The sequence below is a fragment of the Lates calcarifer genome, unplaced genomic scaffold (genome assembly GCF_001640805.2).
Source record: "Lates calcarifer isolate ASB-BC8 unplaced genomic scaffold, TLL_Latcal_v3 _unitig_1154_quiver_1681, whole genome shotgun sequence".
In the NCBI taxonomy this organism is placed as follows: domain Eukaryota; kingdom Metazoa; phylum Chordata; class Actinopteri; family Centropomidae; genus Lates; species Lates calcarifer.
Genome location: NW_026115323.1, coordinates 8,966 through 29,155, shown reverse-complemented (window position 1 = coordinate 29,155; position 20,190 = coordinate 8,966). Strand labels below are relative to the sequence as shown.

At 40.6% G+C, this 20,190-nt stretch overlaps 4 protein-coding genes across 5 annotated transcripts; 2 read left to right on the top strand and 2 right to left on the bottom strand.

The window, feature by feature from the left end:
* Positions 1-1,467: 1,467 nt before the first annotated feature.
* Positions 1,468-3,987, bottom strand: LOC108886863 (low affinity immunoglobulin gamma Fc region receptor II; the record flags this gene model as incomplete). The annotated part of the gene is given in 3 exon segments (XM_018681940.2): positions 1,468-1,716; positions 1,937-2,197; positions 2,841-3,987. Coding segments are annotated over 3 exon segments (541 nt in total), but the record flags the coding sequence as incomplete, so codon positions are not given.
* A 1,100-nt stretch (positions 3,988-5,087) lies between these two features.
* LOC108886862 (myelin-oligodendrocyte glycoprotein) lies at positions 5,088-9,755 on the top strand. Its single transcript, XM_018681936.2, has 6 exons — positions 5,088-5,230; positions 6,251-6,628; positions 6,884-6,961; positions 7,082-7,194; positions 7,289-7,512; positions 8,059-9,755. Exons 1-5 carry the CDS (start codon positions 5,137-5,139, stop codon positions 7,331-7,333), a joined length of 708 nt encoding a protein of 235 aa, XP_018537452.1. The 5' UTR covers positions 5,088-5,136; the 3' UTR covers positions 7,334-7,512; positions 8,059-9,755.
* Positions 9,756-11,314: 1,559 nt separating this feature from the next.
* Positions 11,315-17,230, bottom strand: LOC108886861 (butyrophilin subfamily 1 member A1). 2 transcript variants are annotated; one of them, XM_018681932.2, is made up of 6 exons: positions 14,490-17,230; positions 12,887-13,228; positions 12,544-12,813; positions 12,188-12,283; positions 12,038-12,095; positions 11,315-11,896 (listed from the first exon to the last, which is right to left on the bottom strand). In XM_018681932.2, the coding sequence occupies exons 1-5, from the start codon at positions 14,602-14,604 to the stop codon at positions 12,082-12,084; spliced, it is 837 nt and encodes a 278-aa protein (XP_018537448.1). In that variant the 5' UTR covers positions 14,605-17,230; the 3' UTR covers positions 11,315-11,896; positions 12,038-12,081. The 2 variants fall into 2 exon arrangements, with proteins under 2 accessions (XP_018537448.1, XP_018537451.1); XM_018681935.2 differs by having other exon boundaries at positions 11,315-11,892.
* A 16-nt stretch (positions 17,231-17,246) lies between these two features.
* On the top strand, positions 17,247-19,618 carry LOC108886864 (low affinity immunoglobulin gamma Fc region receptor II-a). Its single transcript, XM_018681942.2, has 6 exons — positions 17,247-17,546; positions 17,646-17,687; positions 17,955-18,212; positions 18,385-18,633; positions 19,157-19,285; positions 19,400-19,618. The coding sequence occupies exons 1-6, from the start codon at positions 17,510-17,512 to the stop codon at positions 19,417-19,419; spliced, it is 735 nt and encodes a 244-aa protein (XP_018537458.1). The 5' UTR covers positions 17,247-17,509; the 3' UTR covers positions 19,420-19,618.
* The last annotated feature ends 572 nt before the right edge of the window (positions 19,619-20,190 follow it).

The following is a 20,190-nucleotide window of genomic DNA, read 5'->3' as shown; positions in this document are numbered from 1 at the left end:
ACAAAACGTTTTGGAATCACTACTGTGTTGGCCACCATGGACGGCTGCCGCAATGTAATCCAATGGGACAATTGTCCCTGTCAGAATGGGTCCACTGAAGATCTTTTTTTGCCACTGACAGACTCAGATTGTTGTTCTAAGTGACAACGTTATGGATAGAATTCCTACAGAGACAGAGCTTTTTATTAAAGAGTTTCCTTTTTGTTTAACCAGACTCCAATGACAAAAACATCATTTTACGGAGCAGAACCCAGAGAGCTGCTGGAATTTCGCTGATTGGTTAGTTTGTTGCACCCAACAAGATGTTCAGGGAGGAGGACCGACAGACTCAACATACTCAAACGAACGTGCAGAGAACGCTCTTTATTCTTCATTCTGTCTTCTTCACAACGGTACATTTGTTTTGGAACTCCGACAGAGGCATTACGTATGAAACTAACTTAGATGTGCATTTCACGACAATGAGACATTTTAGTGCTGTGTCTGACAGAAGAAGCATTGTTGAAGGATGTTTGGGTTAGAGCAGGTTCAGGCAGATTTACAGCTCAGCCTGATGTCTCCCACTGACGTCTCCACATGGCTGATGGTGTAAAACTGATGTTAACCAATCTGCAAGATCTCTGCTTATTTGTTCAGTTTTCTTGAGGATGGTTCAGTTGAAATCCACCAAACTGGACCTTAAGTTACGATTTATTTATTTCTGTCATACTGCTGTTTCCAGACTGAGGATTAACTTTCACCTTCATTGAGCGTACGACCTTGACTGAAATGTCACCGAAACAACAGGATGTAAAATGTCATTTAAAGTGAAAACAAACTGACCTTTGTGGTGTCTCCAGAGGCAGAGCAGCATCGCCAAGGCCAGCAACAGGCAGACAACCACCACAGGAAGTAGAACGCATTTGTGAGGGGGGTGCGGAGGCAGCTCAGGATGCCCGCTTCTGAAGAGAAATACCACAGGTTGACCTCAATGCAAACAAACAATGAGCCCTGCCTACGCAGCTAACAGGTTTTCTGCTAAGCTAGGCTAAATACACTTTCGATAAAGCTTTGATCGCACAATGATTCTCACTGTTGTGAGGCAGAAGCTGATTGGTACAAGAACAATGTGAATTGGTATGTTCGCAACCGTGCTAACAAGCCTACTGAATAACAGTTAGCTAGCTCATTTCAGCCTTTACAAAATTTTTGTGAACAAAATGATGCACCATCCTGAGAACAAAACACCAGCGGAAAGGAAATGACCCGATACACAGGAAATAGGAGACGTTTGTGATATTAGCCTAATATTTTTGTGAAGACGTGCAGATAAACCTAGTATAATGAGAGCAGTCTCATACTCATACCCTCAGCTAACCTGCCTCTGTGCTGCACATCTATCCTCTTTAAATCAATGAGAAAACAAGGGCAGGGAATCGCTGAGAAGCTGAATCAACAGGTTTTCAGTGACTTAACGTCTGATCTCACCTCTGACAGTCAGCCAGCTGTCTGGTGATTGTTCACCTCCAGAGATCTTACACTTGTAGAATCCTTCATCAGATTTAGAAACACTGTGGATGGTCAGGTTTCCTGTGGAGCTGCTGCCAATGAAAAGCTCGTCTTTGTAGAAATAAGAGGTGATATTGGAGAAGGAATTTGTCACATATGTACAACTCAGAGTCACATTGTCTCCCTCCATCACAGGAAGAACAGGACTCTCCAGGATCACTGAACCACCTGAAAGACAGAAAAGGTTGCATATCAGAAAACTGTGAAAAATTTTCTTTCATATTTCTGGTGAGGACAGTTTGAACTAGATGAACTCAGTGTGTAGCTGTGTTCTCACGTCGTTGAATTTTCGAGGAATCATTTTATTACTTTCCTTAACAGTGCGAGATAGGGAGATTTCCTATGTTTTGGCCTTGGTGGAAGTCGCTTGTGGTGTGTTTACACTCACCTGTTACAGTGATGTTGATGGTGCTGCTGCACTCTCCTGCTTCAGACTCACACCAGTACACTCCAGTTTCCATTGGGTAAACATCAGTGGAGCAGTGGGTTTCATGTCTTGTACCCCAGGATGTGGGACAGTCTTCATTTATTCCTGTGGATGTGTTCCTCTTTACTCTCCACTCTGAAGAGTTCCCCTGATGTTCACAGCTCAGAGAGACAGACTCGTACATGAAGAACTGGGATCTGTTGGGGAGGACTCTCAGAGTCGCTGCAGGAGACACAGATGATGGAGAACTGAGGTTTTCTTTGTAAAACATGAACCAGGAAAACAGCTGCTGTTTAGACACTCAGTCTGTCGTCGTCTTCATGATTCCACAACAGATGTCATATTGAACAATAACTGAGTCGATTCAAGCTGCAAACAACAGAAATAAACCTCTGGGCTGTGTTGATTGTTGGAGAGATGGGGTGTTATTTTGGACATTGTATTCCTCATGAATCACCCAGAGTGTCGGCCTCCCACCTGTCCACACAATGCAGCGCTACAACAGCTGAACAAAGAAAGTTGATTGCATCTGCAGCTGCAGGGCGGTACAGTACTACAGTAGATGCAATCAACGCTTCATACGTCGCCCGAAAGGAAAGAACAATATGTAAAAGTAGCTTCTGCCACTGTGAACGTATGAAAACCTTTTAAATCATTAATATGCATCACCTTTTATGGTTACAGAGTATTAATATTTTAGTATTTACTCAGTAGGTCTGAGGTCAGTTTCAGCAGAAAAAGGTCACACGTGCTTCAGCCTGAGTTGCATAAGATTTCTGGTGATTACTGGTTCATCGTGTCGTAAATCCAAAGAAATAACACAGATGCAGTTTTTATTCTTTACAAACACACAATCAGTACTCACCAACTACAGCGCACAGTGTTGTAATCTCCATGCTTCGTCTTCGCTGCTGATAGATAAACTGTCAGTCAGTCTGTGGGGGGGGCTGCATCGCACTGTTCGACTGATTGTGTCATCACCGGCCACAGTTTCCTGCTGTAATGATAATCTCCAGGTCTAAATGTGTGAAGAGTTTGTTTGTGCAGGATGTGTCAGCTTTCTGACTTTCTTCTTTTTAACACCTCAAATGTCACACGTTCGTGACCCTGTCCTCTTTACCTTTCCTGAGGATGTGATTTTTTATTTTTTCATTAAACACACACAGACTCTGAAATTACATGAGTCCAGGAGTTACAGGTCACGACACCTGGACTTTGTGTCATGTCGTCCTGCTCGTTAGACTGTTTTTCATTGTTTGGTTCATCAATTCTTTCCTGTTTTATTTTGATATTCTCACCTCTCATTACTTCATTTCCTGCCTGTTTGTTTCCCATGTGGGATTGTTTGTCCTGTTATAATTAGTTGCACCTGCCTCTCGTTGTCCTTCCTGTCCTTTGTGTATTTAGTTCCTCAGTGACAGTTCGTCTTTGTGTCGTCATTTTTCAATTAGTTTGATGTTCCTGTTATTTCTTTATTTGATCTCTGCTGGTTTCCATGACCTCGTCTGATGTTGCGTTCATGTGCTCAGCAGATGCTCCTGTTTCTCAAGTTAATAAGTCGTTCTTCCAACTTTGCTGTGTTCAGGTGCTTTTAAGGGAGAACGTTTTAAAGGTTCAGTCAAACAGAGAACATGTTTGTCCTCCATCGTACATTGGTGAGGTTAGGAATAATGTCTGTGAATATAAATACAGTGTCTGTACTTTACGTACTGTCATAAAATCACACATTAAGAGATTAACTGTGTTTGTTGAGTTCTTACATCTTTATTACCCATCCATTTAGAAAGAAAGTGTAGCAAAGAATCATGTCTCAACAAGTCTAGATGATTGTGATGATCTAAATGATGTGACATGATGTAAGATCAGAGCAACTCACGTTCACTTTATTATGTCTGTACTAAGGTCATAGATTCTGGTACTTGTTAAGACTTGTCTCTGTGTTGCAGTCTGTTACCTCAGCCTGTGGACTCATGGGGTCTTCCAGAATCTGGTTTTGATATTGGTTTTATTTGAACAGGCACAGATACAGTTTGAAAAGAGAAGAATCACTTTGTTTATAGAAAATAAGATCTTGTCCCTTCACCATAAAAAACCCCCCTGTTAGTAATTGAATGAGAGGCAATAACTTTGCTGAGTCACAAATCAGATGATGATGAGTCATGTAGTCATGCTTTGACCATGTGATCCGATGCACATGTAAACAAGTGACATAAACAATAGAGCATCTCAGTATAAGATTAAAGTTTATCTTGCCTTCATCTGGCAACAAGACCCTCTAAAAAAGACAGGACTGTTGAAGACCCCTCCTACGTCCCTCCCCTTCCAACCCTGTAGGAGAATCTACATACATTACATATTTTACCTGAGGTACTGTCCGGTGATTTTAATGCTCCCACACGAGGTGACTCGTAGTTTAAAAAAGGTCCTTAGTCAATAGAAATAAGACGTTAAGAGAGATTACTCTAAGTGTCACTGCTTATTTAAAGTATATTTTATCGTAACGATGAGTCAGTGTGACAGTTAAACCTCACTTTAACAGGCGAGCTGACACTGGCGTGGCGCGTAATTTCCCACTCGTTAAAGTGACCTCGAATGTTTCTGAGAGCCGTTTAAACGAGAATAAAGCGGATAAAGAGAGAAACCGGGGAGTAGATACATTTGATCTGCGAATAAAGCCAGTAAACAAAACAACAACAACTGACAGTCACTCGTGTTACCATGGTAACCACCACGAACAACACGGTCAACACTCGTGAATGCTCTCGTGACCGCTCATCATTATTTTTTATCATATGATATGTAAACATAAATAAGTTCTGAAAAACTGACTTTGGTGTTCATCACTTTAAACTGGAATAAGACAAGTCTGAATCTTCAGGGAAAACTCTGTGGTCACGTTATTTTTTATACAGTTTTGTAAATTCACCTTCATGAAACAACATTTTTTAAATATAGTTTAATATACAAAAAGTTTGGATATAAATGAGCCAGGCTAAATTATGTAAAGGAAAATACCTCACGTGAATGGGTGGAGCCAACTGAGGAATCCCGTGAGTGAGCGTAATGGAACGTGATGACGTAGTATTTAAACGTCTGAATAGTGAGGTAGTCGTGAGAGTGAGCTCAGTCTGTCAGTGACGGTTGGTGAAACAGTGTCGCTCATGTCTAAGACGAACTTTAACGGATTCTCTTCCTCTGTTTCTCTCCGGACTTTTATCTTTATCCTGACTGTCGTCTCCTGGACTCTGGTTCAAGGTAAACACTGACTTTACTGTTTATACGCTTTAATTAACGGATTTTTTCCCGCTTCGCTGTCAAACTTAACCTGAGCGAAACTTAAATACAACAGAAACATGTGAGAACATGTTTCACTGTTTATTTTCATTGTCCGTAAACTGTGCTGTGAATTAGTCCTTATACAAAGTGCGTCATCGTTAACTGCGTTATGTTTTTAATGCTGACTGATGTGTATGGATGTGGTTCAGCATCGTAGTCGCGTTGCCAGATGCTTTTCCTACCCTCTGTTTGTTCATGTTTTGTAAAGTGAATCGAGCCGAATTCACTGTTAACAGTCGGTGTTTGCTGTGTGTCTGTGGATTCCCGGATAACTGTCACTGAATTACTAAGATACTGAAGTAAACTTAAAAACAGGATGATTCTCAGGCAAGTTCTGGATTCATGGAACAAGTCTCTTATTTCTAAGCGGGTTTGTGGACGTTTATTTGTAAGTGACATGGCAGATATTAGTGTCCATCACTCTGAATATAAAGGTATATGTAGACTGTAATTAACGTAAACTAAAATGAACATGTTGCTGTGAGAAGAAAATCTTAATGCAAGTAAATGCTCCTCATCATGACTCAGTATGATGATGATGATGATGATGATGATGAGGAGGAGGAGGAGGAGCTGATAACCTTTATGGGTTAATCTGTCTTTTGTGGTACTGACACAGTATCAGCCTGTTGATGGTAACTGACAGTTTGTGAACAGGCGGCAACAAAAGGCGGCAAGTTTTTCTGGAGTTCTTACAACTTCCTGAGAAGCAGACAGTTAATCCTTTTAAAGCCAGTGATTTAAAAATGCATTTGTGCCTCCTCCATTAATCAGCCTCTGAAAGTCTCTCAGTGGCTTCAGTTGTTTATTTCTTAGTTCTTCCTTTAAGATTAACCAGGACTATTTGAAATAAAGGTTTATTTAATGAATAGTTGCAAAATGTGTGATTCCACCTTTCACTCACTTTTCATTCATTTAAACTTTCTTGCGATCCTCAAGGTCAGCCTCAGGTGATTGGTTCATCCCAGCCAATCATCGCTGCCCCGGGGTATGATGTCATCCTGCCATGCCACCTGGAGCCCGCCATCGACGTCCAGGGGTTCACAGTGGAGTGGTCGAAGCCAGATCTGAAGCCCGACCCTTCAGATCGGCTGAGCCGGGTGGAGTATGTGCACCTGTACAGAGACCGGCGGGAAGTCCCCGACATGAAGATCCCATCATACATCAGGAGGACGGCGCTGTTCACAGATGACATGAAACACGGAAACATTTCACTCAAGATCATGAACGTAACATCTGAGGATGAAGGAAGATACAAGTGTTTCATCCCAAAGCTAAGGAGCCCCGTCAAGTTCTCCATCGTTCGACTTGTTGTTGGTGAGTACCTTTGTTTGGATGTTTATGCTTGAAAATTTGTGTCAAAAATAAATTGCAGTTAATCTTTCCAGTAATTTTCAAGCAAAAATAGAGAAAAAATGACAAATATTTTCAGATTTCAGCCTCTCAGCAGAGAAAACCTGCTGCTTGAGGTCACATTTCATCCTCAGTGGAAAGTTTGGGGGTTTTGGACATTTGAAGGTGTCACTTTCAGTTTTTTTGTTGTAAATCACAGCACATCTTGTGTTTTTCTAGATCCAAACTTTATGAAAACCTCGACCACAGAGACGCCGCTGAATCCCTGGACCCCAGATCCAAAAGACACGATGGAAGGTAAAGGTGAACGATAATGTGGTGGAAACGATCGAGAGAATTTTAGAGTTTCGTGCTTTGTTCTTGTTTGTGTGTTTTATTGACTGTAGCTGTCGTCTTTGTTTGAATCTTTCTCATCAGATCATCAGACCAAACCATTCATCTGGATCCTGCCTGTGGTTGTCCTGCTCTGTGTGGCTGCTGTTGGAATCGCAGGATATTTTATTATTATACGCCAGCGTAAAAAGCCAGATGTGAGTTTTAGTTAACAAAAATATTGTTGCTAGCATCAACCCTTTTTGGGACGTCGCAGACTAATTGTTAAACATGTGTTCATTGTTCATCCAGGATGTGGAGTCGGATGTCACCCTAAAGAAAATGCTTCCAGCCTAGGTGCCTTGCTCAAGGGAACTTTGCAGGTTGATGCTGATGGAGACGAGAATATTAAAAGTCTACCGCCCCTGGATCTTTCTAATCAGTTTGAGGATTCAAACCAGCAACACGTCCAGCTCCAGGTGGACTCACCAGACCAGACCAGTGAGACCATAAAGAAGTCCTGTGGAGACAAAGATGTGAGTCTGACTTCACTGACTGATGACAGCTGGAGTAATAATCTGGTGACATCTGAATGGTTCAGTTGTTTGAGGGTTTGGACTTTGACTGCAGGGTTTTTCAGAAACACCGTCAGGTTTGTGTTGAACAGTGTGAACCATGTGATCTCAGAGAAAATCCCTGCACACTGACAAAGACGTTCTTTAACTGTGAAAGAATAAAGTCATTATGTGTGTTTTTCTGACGTAATGAAAATCTGTGAAAAACACATTTCTTCATATTTTATACATGAAATAAATGTTTTCTTCATCTAAACAGAGTCTGCTTTCTGCCTGTTTTCACTTCTCAGTAGGCAGACTAGTTTCCAACCTAATTTCTTTGTTAGTCTAAATTTGTATCTAACTTGGTTTCTAGTTGTTTGCATATCTTTGCATGCAAGGTGCAGTCAAATGACTCCATCTCTGTTCACCTCCACAAGTTTGATCCCTCATGTGCACTCAGTTATTATATTTTTACTGAAGTTAACATACAGTCTGATCAGTGCTCTTTGTTTTCTGTATCCACAGCTGAGCTGAAGTCAAACGCTGGAGGAATCAAACCCCCGGGAAAAGACCTCTTTAAAGTGACACCTGTCATTCGTACGTTTGGGTTAACTTTGAAAAGAAAAGCCTGGAAAAACCAATGTGCCAGAACAGTCATTTATTTATTAGTACTAGTATTATTTAGTTTTTCCTATGGAAGAAGGACTTCAAATTCTGTGGCAGTGCCACATTTATTCTTGTAGTTATTTCCAATTTTATATTTTCATTTGGAACATTGTTGGTCGAGGACGTTTTCAATGGGAAACCGGAGACGACAGACCTCACATCAACATGATGGACCAGAATGACGTCAGGAGTTTGGGATCCTGCCTCTTCCCCAGAGGAGGACGACTGTGATCGCCCCGTTATGGGCTGAACTGAAATTTGTGATTTACAAACTCGTTGGTGATGGTTTGTAAATTCAAACTGGACCAAGCTCTATCTACAAAGTGGATCCACTGATCACTGAATTGAAACAGACTGCAGCAAACTAGTTCTCACATTTTGATCAGTTCAATATTTTCACTGCACTCTGCACTGTGATGCAGAATTCGTGGTTATCGAGATAACTTCAGGTTTAATCCTGAGTTTCATAGTTAAAACGGTGGTTCTCTTCTTAACGGAGCCGTACATTATGCTGCAAACAGAAATTATGTTTGAAATAACAGCATATAAAAATACTTGGCTGTCGGCTGCAGCCTGATTGAAGCACTGAAGCCTCACACTTATTGGACCACTCTGAACCACTTGAAGTTTATTTTTTAGATTTGTTGGCAGCTGAGAGACCAAACCTGTCCTACAGGCCGTTACACTAACGTAGTCACAGTCAGATCTACTCATGCTCGTTAATTACGGGCCTGTTCATTTATTTGCATTTTTTCCAGTTGCCCGTCCTGTTCACAGCAGCTGCATCTAGTCTGGATTCACTTCTTCATATTTGTCTAATATTAGTTTGTGATCGGTCATGAGACTCGTGTATGTGAACTAGTCAACTCTGCTGTGGGTGAAAAGCTCCTGCACAGACCTCAGGTGTAAGAGGAGGTGATACAGATCAGACCTGACGCCTGATAAATGCTGTTTTAACAGCCGACGTACAGGTCAATGAAGTGTGAACTAGACATTTCTAAACTTAGGAAACACTTTACATTCAAACGGATTGATTTACTGAACTTGAACTGCATAGACAGGAATGTTTCTGTGTTTATTTAAGACGCTAATTCCCCCTCTTCTTTAATTTATGAATCCTGATTACTTCAGTTTATACTGACAGTTAGCAGTGTTAGATGTTAGTGTTAGACTAATATGAAAACAGTTACAGTGGCTGTATCAGCTCACACCCTGCTGTGCTGTCTAATAAGAGATGTTAGTTGCAGCTGCAGTCGTCTGGCACATTTGATTCAGAGCCGACTTTTCTTTATTGGAGACAAATGAGTCTTTCAAAGTTTAAACTCTCTGCTCCCTCAACAGCAAACTGTGAAAGTACCTTGTAGCAGGGCACCTGTATTTAATCATTATATCCCTATTTTTATTTGTTTATCCAATAAAATATACTGTTTGTTTGTGTGTGACCTTTATGCTACCTCTGTTTATTAAACGACACTGAATGTACTCTGAATAAAGCTATTGAGACCAGATCTGCACTTTATTGTCAGTTGGTACAAAATAAACCTCTTGTTCAATGACTCCAGTGTGTTGACGTCGTCGTTCTCTGACTAATCTGCTGTCTCTGTGTAAAGGTGACGTTTAAGGACAAACCTGCAGCTCCTATCTGTTAGTTAGCTTGTATCTCGTCATGTGAGATTAGTGACAGTCAGGTTGTAACTGTATCTGATTTCAGCTCAGTAACTGTTCAGATAACTTGAAATATTTGTCTTTAAACCATAAAGGTTGAGTTCAGTCCATGTTCTGGGTGAAGTGTCCTTCAGCAGCTGCTGATCTCAGTCGACCTCTGAGGGGTTTATTAACTGATTGCTGGGTGGAGCTGCACCACACCCAATGTTTGATTATTGATCAGAGGCCACAGTTTCCTGCTGTTTGTTTGTTTGTGTGAGTTTGATAGCATTTAGTTGTTTTGAAGAGGAGAAGGTTTCACCTCAAGTGTCAAACGTAAAACCTCCTCAATGCATTTAATTCACACGCCAATTAACTGCAACTGGACTGGTTGGTGGAATAATACACACTCAATTGGATCGATAATAAAACAATAAAATACCTGTAGTTTAAATAGAGTTCACACTGTGTGATCTCACGTACGAAAAATGAAAACACTGGATTCACATTCAGTTTTATTCTGACCATTACGGTACTTGTAGGGACTTGCCTGCCGGGGAGGGGGGGGTCTCCAGGACCTCCTCCGGGGAACAGTGGTGCTTTTGATTTGTCAAATACAGAAACAATAAAGGTTTGATGGTTGAAAAGTTTTGAATATTCTGGTTCATGGAGGCGGGGGTTTAGTCACAGGGCAGGTGATGAGGAGTCACGTGGTCTCAGGTATCAGACTGTTTGCGATGCTGTTTGTTTGTATTGCGCTGTATGGACAGGTGTTTCTATTATTTTCCACCCCACGTACACCAGTGAGGGGTAAATACCGGAAACACCTCCCTGATCAGGTCACACAATCACATCAGCACTTCGGTGAAATAACCATCCATAAAATTTCTATGAGTCACCAGTGAGATATGTGTTTATACAATGTGTAAATGTTTAAACATTTCCGGGTCTCCCCCCGCCCCCGGTGACTCCGCGGACAAACCCTGAACCCTCAGGGTCCCCTCTGTCCCGGGCAGGTTTGTTGTGGACTGTGTCAGGACCTGTTTCACTGTAACACTGAACTTCTCTGCGCTCGGTTTTCGCCTTCACTCTCGCTGCAGGTGAACGCTGTTGTCAGGTACACGACAACAACACGAGCTGGTTCTGGAAAGTCAGATTTGTGAGTAATAGATTGTGTTTGTTTCTCTGCAGCTTGTGTCTCTCAGTCAAAACTTGTGTTTTATAGTGTTCTATAAGGAAACTTTGTCCTGTTGTTGTGTGGCTCCTTCTAGTGGCACAAAGAATCATTACTACTTTCGTTTTCTGCTCCATTGGCATTAAAATATTCTTTCTACACTTTACCTGATGGTTAAGAGGAAAAGTATTTTAGCTAAATTGAACTAAATGCTAATCAGCATGCTAACATACTGATGTTTCAGCATGTTATAGTAATGTTTCCTAACTGGCATTAAAGACACGGTACAGTTTGAGATTCAAGATTCAGGACTTTATTGACACATATGCAGGTAATACAGTTGCTTTGGGGCAGTTACATTTATTTTATACATTATTTTATCAGATTCATCAAGTCATCAAATACTAAACTAAGTATCAATCCATCTAAAAGCTGCCAAGACTTTTTAGTCAAAAGTACAAATGTTAACTTCATGGTGGTGCTACACAGTAAGACAGAGGATCACTGAAGCCAGTATAATTTATCCTCTTGGAACCATGAACATCTGTATGAAATTTAATGGTAAACTGTTCAATAGTTGTTGAGATATTTCAGTCAGACATCACCATCACACAAGCTAAAAAACGACTCAATAATAAAGAACTACCAGATAAGATGTGATAAGATGAGGTTTTTGATTCAATTAAAACTTAAAATCATAAAGCTGCAGTGAAAGCTGCATTGACAGATGAGGTACTGGATCTGTAAACAACTAAAGTTGTTGTCTCCATGAATTCAGATGAACTCCTGGGATTGTTTCTACACTAAATCCAACATCAGTGATCTAAGTTCGTCTCTTGGCTCCTCATCTGCTGCGGCTGTCTTGCCCATCAACTCTATCTGAGAAAGAAAAATGGTTTGTGTCGGATCCTTCTCTAGTAGGCTACTCATAGGGCTTTAGTCTAAAAACTGTCACACAAATCCAAGCACACTGATTGAGACATACGGTTAAAAGCACAAAATGAATCTAAAAATAGTTACCTGTTGTCCCTGTTGTTTGAGTCTCCTTCCTGGTTCCTACTACTTCATGTTTTAAAGGCTAGAAAAAAGAAACATGTGCCTTATATTTAGATAGAAAAACCATGTGTGTTTGTTTTAATATTTGTCATATAAAGAAGCTAAATGACTTACCTTTGTATGCCACAAACACAGAAATAACAATCATTAATAAAAGTCCAAAAACTATAGCCCATATGATTGGCTGTGAGGATGCTTCCTGGCAGACAACTGAAAAAAAGAAACTGATTAGAGGATGGATGTGCACAGGTCTGTTTATCATCTGTTTTTTCTGTGTTTTCAGGGTTAACACAAGAGTTCACATGCTAATTAACTGCAGTTGGACTGGCTGAGGGCTACGACTGTGAGGCAGTAATTCTAGTTTAGTAGCAAGTTAGCACAGTGTTAGCATTAATTACATCTGAGGCTGAGAGGATTCAGAGTTTAGGTTTAGAGGTGTCTTATCATGAAATAAACTAAAGAAGACTTGCCTGTATAATTTGTTTCCCTGGACTGGTTGATGTTCTGTTGTCGAACCGTACAGGTGTAAACATTCTCTGTCATCTCCACTTTGATTGTTCCATGGACAGAGTAGTATTGACCATTCTTTGTAATGTTGGAGTCATGAGAGATGATGTTTCCCTTCCCGTCCGTCCACTCCATCTCAGGCTGTGGGTACCAGTTCTTAGCTTCACACTGCAGAGCTACCTTTGTGCCTTCTCTCTTAGCGTAGATTTTAGGCTCAGAAACAGCACCTATGGCTGAGGAGGAGAAAACAATTTAAAAAACTATGTCATCTGAGATTCTACGTAACAAAAAAAAGTAAAGACTTACCAAGACGGACTTGGATGGAGGTTTGCGACCCTGATTTGATCCATTTGCATGTGTAGTCCCCAGCATCGGAGAGTTGAAGACGACTCAGTTTTAACGACATGTTGCCGTTCTTAAGTTGCTGTAGGAACAAAGTTGCCCTTTGTTGGAAGGATGGGTTTTGGTCTTGGTATGACTCCCGCCCATCACGGAAAATGAAGACGTTACTGTTACTCAGGTCAGGCCTCAACCACTCCACTGTGGCCTCAGCAACACTCTCTGCAGGTTGCAGGCTACATGGCAGGATCACATCGTCCCCAACTAATCCCAGCACTGGCTTTGACGGACCAATTAACTTGGCTCCACCTAGAAAGAGCATGTGAACAAGTAGGCAAACAGTAACTACTCACACTGTAAAAAAAACTGAATTGTGAAAGTAATTTCAAATCAAGCTTCTTCCTCCTTCTTACAACTAGGACAGAGTACTCTTACACAACCACAACACAACTGAACATATCACATACGTTATACTAGTTCCTCATCTGGTTTAAAGTTTTTTTTTTACAAAATGATGATGATTCAGCTCTCATCTAAGAGACATCTTCATTTCTGACTGTCTGAGATCCAGGTGTATGTCACTTGTTGTTTGTGCTCCTGTCTTGTTGTAACAAGTCGTTCAAGTCATTTGAGTCAGTGGTTTAGCAGCAACTATTCAGACTTGGCCTGATGTACAGATGTGCCAGCGTCTGTACCTTTGCAACATAAAAACTGAGCTCTGACATCTGACCACAAAACCCACTGAGAACTCCTCACATCAGAAGTCAGCTAACATGATGAAAACATAAAGAAATAAGAGGAAGATTCATGTCTCTGGAGTCGTCAACTGTACAGAAACGTCAGTCTTTAAAGACATATTTTACAATGCCAGCTGATTTGCTGCCACGTCAGATTACAGGTTTTGCTCTGGAGGACAGAGAATTGGTCTCAATGAGGATAACAAGAACACATTAAAAATGCAGGTTTAAACAGAAAGGAAAGATCTGATCCTTTATTATTTACATAATGTGTCTGAATACACATTTTATTTTAACACCAGGTGTAAATGGAGCATCAATCGCAGACCAAAATAATCATTTATTTTAACAAGACTTTGCCAAACCTTAGTGAACAGACATTGTTAAGCTGAAATGATTGGATTTTGGTTCTGATCTGGTTCCATTTCCAAAATTTGATTTTTTGTTTGTTTTATTAGCCACTGTTATGATGTTCCTCTCGTGTGATGAGTCTAATTCACTTAAATGCATTTACATTTAGGTGATTTTATATTATCTCTTGCCAAATCAAATTCAAGCCGCACTGAAACCAGGAAGCTGGGGTTTGATGGCTTGGCAGAACCAAATGTAATTATTCTTTCAATGATGCAGTCAATGTTTTGTCATATTTTACCATATTAATAATATTGTCTGAACAGTCCTCTAAGTGAATCATCCATCCAAAATCCAAAACAATATAAATACAGCCAGTTACTAGGATTAAAATACATGTTTTTATATTTGTAAAAAGACGAGAGAAAGAGCAGAAGTTTTGAAGGATAGACGTGTTTATCACTGATAAAAGAAAAGCTTACCTTTAGTAGCAGAAATCAAACTGATGAACAAGAAAAGTTCAAACAATCCTCTGAAGTTCATCCTGTGAGTCTTCAGTGTGTGATCAGACAGATATGAGAGTCTGTGGTGGATCATACTGTTTCACATTTATCCATTGCCACTTCCTCCTGTCTGTCTCTGACACTGTACCCATCATCTTTCTTTTGACTCCATCAGTAAGTGGTCCATCACGTGACTGTTGTGTATTGTACTACTGTATCAGTACTACTGTATCAGTACTACTGTATCAGTGAGTCGCTTTGAGATTATTAGATCTTTGTGAACGTCAGGTCTAGCATGTGAACCCTTTCCATTGTTTCACTGCCAGGACGCTGCACATTCACACACCGTACTTTCTTTTTCACACGACTATAAATGTTTTGAAGAATAATAAAAGTAATAATAAAGTATAATAAAGTGATTTTTACTTTAGATGTTTTTCCTCAATGCAGCACATTTTAATATATTATATATTTTATATATATTTTTTTATCAGTTTAAAGCAACAATATGAATACAGCTTCAGCCAGACAGAGTGAGAGACAATAAACCACAGGCAAGACTGACCCACTTCCTCAGTGCCATGCATGTTGTCTGAGAGTGATAATTTAGTGATGCTGTGAAAATCTGCCACCACTGGTGTGGTTTTAACATGACCTGCTTAGCTGGTGTTCTCACGCCATGTTTTTCACCATGTTGCAATGAAGGTGCAGAAACTGCACAGCTGATCTCAGACTGATCACAACATTATTCCACTCACAGACATCTGTGACTGAAGCAGCACTGAAACCTGTCACCTGAAAACCAAAGGTGATCAGGCTTTTTATGTTGCTGATTATGACTTTATCTTCACACACTAATTATTTCTTTATGTGCTGTATGTGTACTTGTATTGCTAATCCATCGCTTACAATTGGAAAGCACTTTAGGGCAACTCTTATTGTCTTTAAATGTGCCATATAAGTAAAACTTGACCTTAAGCAAATTGCAATTGTGGACAAAATAATGCAGTTTGTGACAGAATAAAGGTTATTAAAGTAGTTTAATAACCTTTATTCTATAAAACATATTTATCAAATGCAACACACACATATCTGGAGAATGTCCTTTATTCCCCAAATATTTGCCTTAAATTTAAAGTTTAAATAGTTTTAAAATGCTTTTCTCCGCCCTGCCTGACAGTATTACACCACATATTCCTCATTCACATCCATGATGTCTGTGAAGATTCAGTCATCCAGGTCATGGTGTTTCTAAGTGCCATGCAAAGGTGACTGATCTTGCATGAGTTTTCTGAAGACACAACATGGCAGCAAACCACTATGCTCTTGTGGTTTCATCGAAACACAGAGCAGACAGGAAACAGCAACAATAAACTGAACAACATCGTGGTTTTTAATTGTTATTCCTTGTGTTTCAGCTGTATCTGAAAAACTGCAGTGTACTGTATGCACTACAGTGCAGCAAGTACCTGAACACTGGGGAAACAAGGAGATTAAATGCCTGAACTCTAATCAATTAGAACTAAAGACACTTCTTCAGGAACTTCAACCAAGTTCCTGTTGCCTTTGTATAACCCTAACCTTAACGCTTAGAAATCAAATCAAAGATGGTTTTAGAGCAGCACCAAAAAAATGGGTGTTTCCTGCTTCATTGAAGACACATTCAATGTGACAAACACTTTATGGACAAAAATTAGAGAGCATTTACAGTCTATACTTTCCTACAGTCCAGTAATTCCCAACACCACAACACATAAGGATATTCTAGTTCCTTCAACCTTGGATCAACAGTTTCTCTTTGGACTTTTCCCATTTCAAAATGACAGTTTGGGTGAGTCCTGACCTCAACCTAATCCAACACCCTGAGGATTGACTGCAGCCCAGACTGAGGGCCAGGCCTCCATCACCTGACATCTATGGCTGACCTCACCATCGCTCCTGTGGCGAACTGAAGGTTTCCTACTGACGCTCCGGAGAGCAACATAGGAACTTAGACAGAAGTAGGTCTGGTGCAGGAAAATCAGGTCAAATGTTGGGAAATTAGTGGGTCTATTTTTTGGCTCATAGAGAAAAGACAGGTGTATTGTCACATTAAAATCTTCAGCAGCTGGTGGTTCTCCAGCTGGTCTGGGACTAAATAGATTTTTACCATTAATGGGCTAAATAAAGCAAAATCTTATATTCACCAGGGCGACACAAACACAGCTCCAAATTTACTTAGCAACTGTTTGCTAAGAAGCTAAGAAGTTCCACCATATAAACCAAAAAGGTGTTGACAGCTTGTTTCTGCTGGCCCCAGGTGGACAAATATTCAATTACCGCAGGATTAAAACAATAAAAAGCAAACATTTTTTGCTGCAGTGTTTGTCTGGTGCCACAAGTCGCCCAGGAAGCAATGAGGTGTGAATTATACTTCATGGTGCTTTGGTTTCACAGCTGCAGAAGTGGTATAACATGTTGTGTGCATTTTAGTTTTAAAACGTGAGACATTTATTTCCAGTCCGCACAGTCACAGTTACACATTTGTTTGTCCTTCAGACCTCAGCACTTTCAGTTTCTCTCTTCGGATGTGTTGTGTTCATTTTATTGGCTTGTTTTTTGTGAAATAATTTTTCTGACTCCTGACACCTTCCAGCTCTGTCCCTCTCAGAGCTAAAACTGAGATAATATTGGACTCAGTTCAGCATATTAACTTGAGGAGTGTTCATAGCTTGTTTCTGCTGCCCCCCATGTGGACACAGAATTTAAGTGATTAAAATCATTTATTAAACAGTAAAAGGCTTATAAAAGAAGGATCTACAGTTTACTGACGGCTCAAGACTGTGGTGGCAAGTTGTTTTTTCTGTAAGACATTTTCTTTGCAGTGTCGCTGCAGTGCTTAGAAGTCCACACAGAAGCAATGGAGAAGTGTGAATTGCACCTCAGGGTGTTTTTTAGTGTTACCAATATAAAGAGGAAGTGGTATAAGTCAGCCATTTGCCCGTCAGCTGTGAGAAAAAATGAAGACCCTTTTGTTCTACTACTACTACAGCGTCTGTAAGTAACCATATTTCCTCTCTGTGCTTCGATTCATATGTTAAAGTCTCAAACTCAAAATCATGACTCCTCTCTACCCTGCTACATTTGTTTCTTCAGGTGTGTTTCATTCACTTGCCTCATCTGACCCCAAAACAGAAGGTAATGAGCTGTTTTTCTTTGTATTTCAAACTGAATGTGAAGCACAGAGCACAGGAACAAAGAAAAATGTGTTGGTTTTGTAAAGTATTATTTTCTCTTGTGTTTCTAGTGTTTTTAGGTTCCTCTTTTTGCATATTATCATTTCGTGTGTGTTTAGCCTTCCTGGTTTTATCTTGGTATGCGTTCCCCTCGTGTCTCTGCTGTCCTGCGTTCTTCTAGCACTGTGGAAATCACTCTAAAGCTGTTTTCTCTATATTTTCCCTCCAGTGTTTATCCAGATTACCCCCAGCAGATCTCAGTTTTTTAAATATGAACAAGTGTCTCTGAGTTGCGAGGTCTCAGCTGGAGGCAGTCGGCTGAAAAGGAACACAACCACCGGAGAAACTGAGACCTGCCCATTCAGCTGGGGAATTCTTAAGGGCTCAACCTGCACCATCAACACAGCGTACCCCTCGGACACCGGACTCTACTGGTGCGAGTCTGGTTCAGGTCAGCGAAGCCAGACTGTACACATCAGTGTTACAGGTATGGACTTTAAACAAGGTCAGGTCACCTTTGGACAGAACCAGGCTAGCTGTTTCCCCTGTTTCCAGTCTTTGTGCTACGCTAAGCTAATTGGTTTCTTGCTGCAGTTTTGAATTTACCATGACGATATGAAGATATGGCTGAAACTCCTGAGTCTCGTTTGTTGTTTCAGCCGGTTCTGTGATCCTGGAGAGTCCTGCCCTTCCTGTGACAGAGGGAGACTCTGTGACTCTGCGCTGTAGGAGTAAAACAAGGATTTTGTCCAACCTCAAAGTTGATTTCTCCAAAGATGGCCTCCTTATCACGAGCAGTTTTACAGAAAACACAACTCTTCACAGTGTCTCCAAGTCTGATGAAGGACTCTACAAATGTCACATCTCTGGAGCTGGAGAATCAGCAGAGAGCAGACTGACTATCATAGGTGAGACCAAAATTTTAATCTGCTGACACACAGTACAGTTGTTTCATTTTCTTAATGACGCACATAGATTCATTTTTTATCATGTCAGCAGTTCTTTAAAGGGACTATTTGTAAGTTTTCTCTGCTGCCAAAAGTAGTTTCAAGTAGTGGTGATGGTCACTTTCCAAGAGCTTGAGTCATCTTTGCGTTTAAAGTACAAAAGTTTATAATGCATCCTCTGAGCAGCGGTGCTTCTTCGGGACAGTCTAGACGCTACAGTGTAGCAGTGTCGGAAAGTGACAAGACAGGCCAGCCTAGCCAGGGCTAGCTGGTTAGCATGCTAACCTCATTGGGTTCAAGCATTTGTGTTGCTTTCCACCACTAACCACCACCACAGCCCATTAACCCAGAACTACTGAAGCCCCTAGAGCTCTGGAACCTTGGGGCAGTTGCTCATATTACCCTTGTGGTAATCATGAGTGTTTGAGCTTTCTGCCGTCCTGTTGCAACCAACACTCTCTTTGTTTTATTGTTTCAAATTCAGATCCAGCAGTTCCAGATGCTTCTGCAGCCCCACTGTCTATCTCTGTGCTGGTATGTCATGTAGTCGTAGGGATTCCTTACCTGATGACCACCATCTTACTGGTATTCATATGCAGAGACAAGAGAAGAGGTGAGAACCAATGCCACTGATCCAGATCAGCAGCTGCATATGTGAAAATTCAAATCAAATGGTGAATGTTTTTGTGTTCCCACAGTTTCTGCTTTTGTTTTCTTCATGTTGCAGCGCTTCAGCCTCCTGCATGAGACATAAGCCACGACGTAATCATGGAGATGGACTAAACAACAAGACCACACACAGTTCTTAAATACTGTTATCTATATGTATTTCAGAATTACATTTTTATTTGTGTACCCTTTGTATCATTTTATGTTCAGAAATGAACATAAGTGTTACTATATAACGTATGTATTGTACTTGTAAATGAATGTACTTTATACTGAACAGATCTGGATCTGGTCATTGTTTCTGTCAGTTTCCAACTTTCAAATGTACAATGTTGTGTACAATGGAAAGCTCCGATTTCCCAGCTGTTTTTGAACGTAGCATCAGACCCTCTAATGAGCTGTCCGTGGTGCTGAAACACTGAACCTCCTCCCTCCAAAGTCTCTTCTCTCTGTGACGTTTCGTGTCGAGCATTTACGCATGAACAGGTGAACAGTATAACATCTACTACAGTTATCATTATTATCATTCTCTAAAAGCAATACAGCCAACTGTGCCGTGGTCTCGTGCTCCGGACGCGGGGAGGCTCGTGCGTGGGTGGTGGAGGGCGGCGTAGTAACGTCACACAAAACGTGCCTGCCGAAGATCGTTTATGTTTGACAGATGGAGGCTTCAATTATCAGACAGAAACTCTGGTCCTCCATTTTTATTGTCTGTTGACACACTGTGGGAGTTAAAAATATCGAAGAAGAAGATGGAGAAGAAGAAGATGAAGACAAAGAATAATATTCTAACGATTTTTTCTATATTAACTTTCACTTCTTTCATTTTGAAAATAAAAAAGACACATG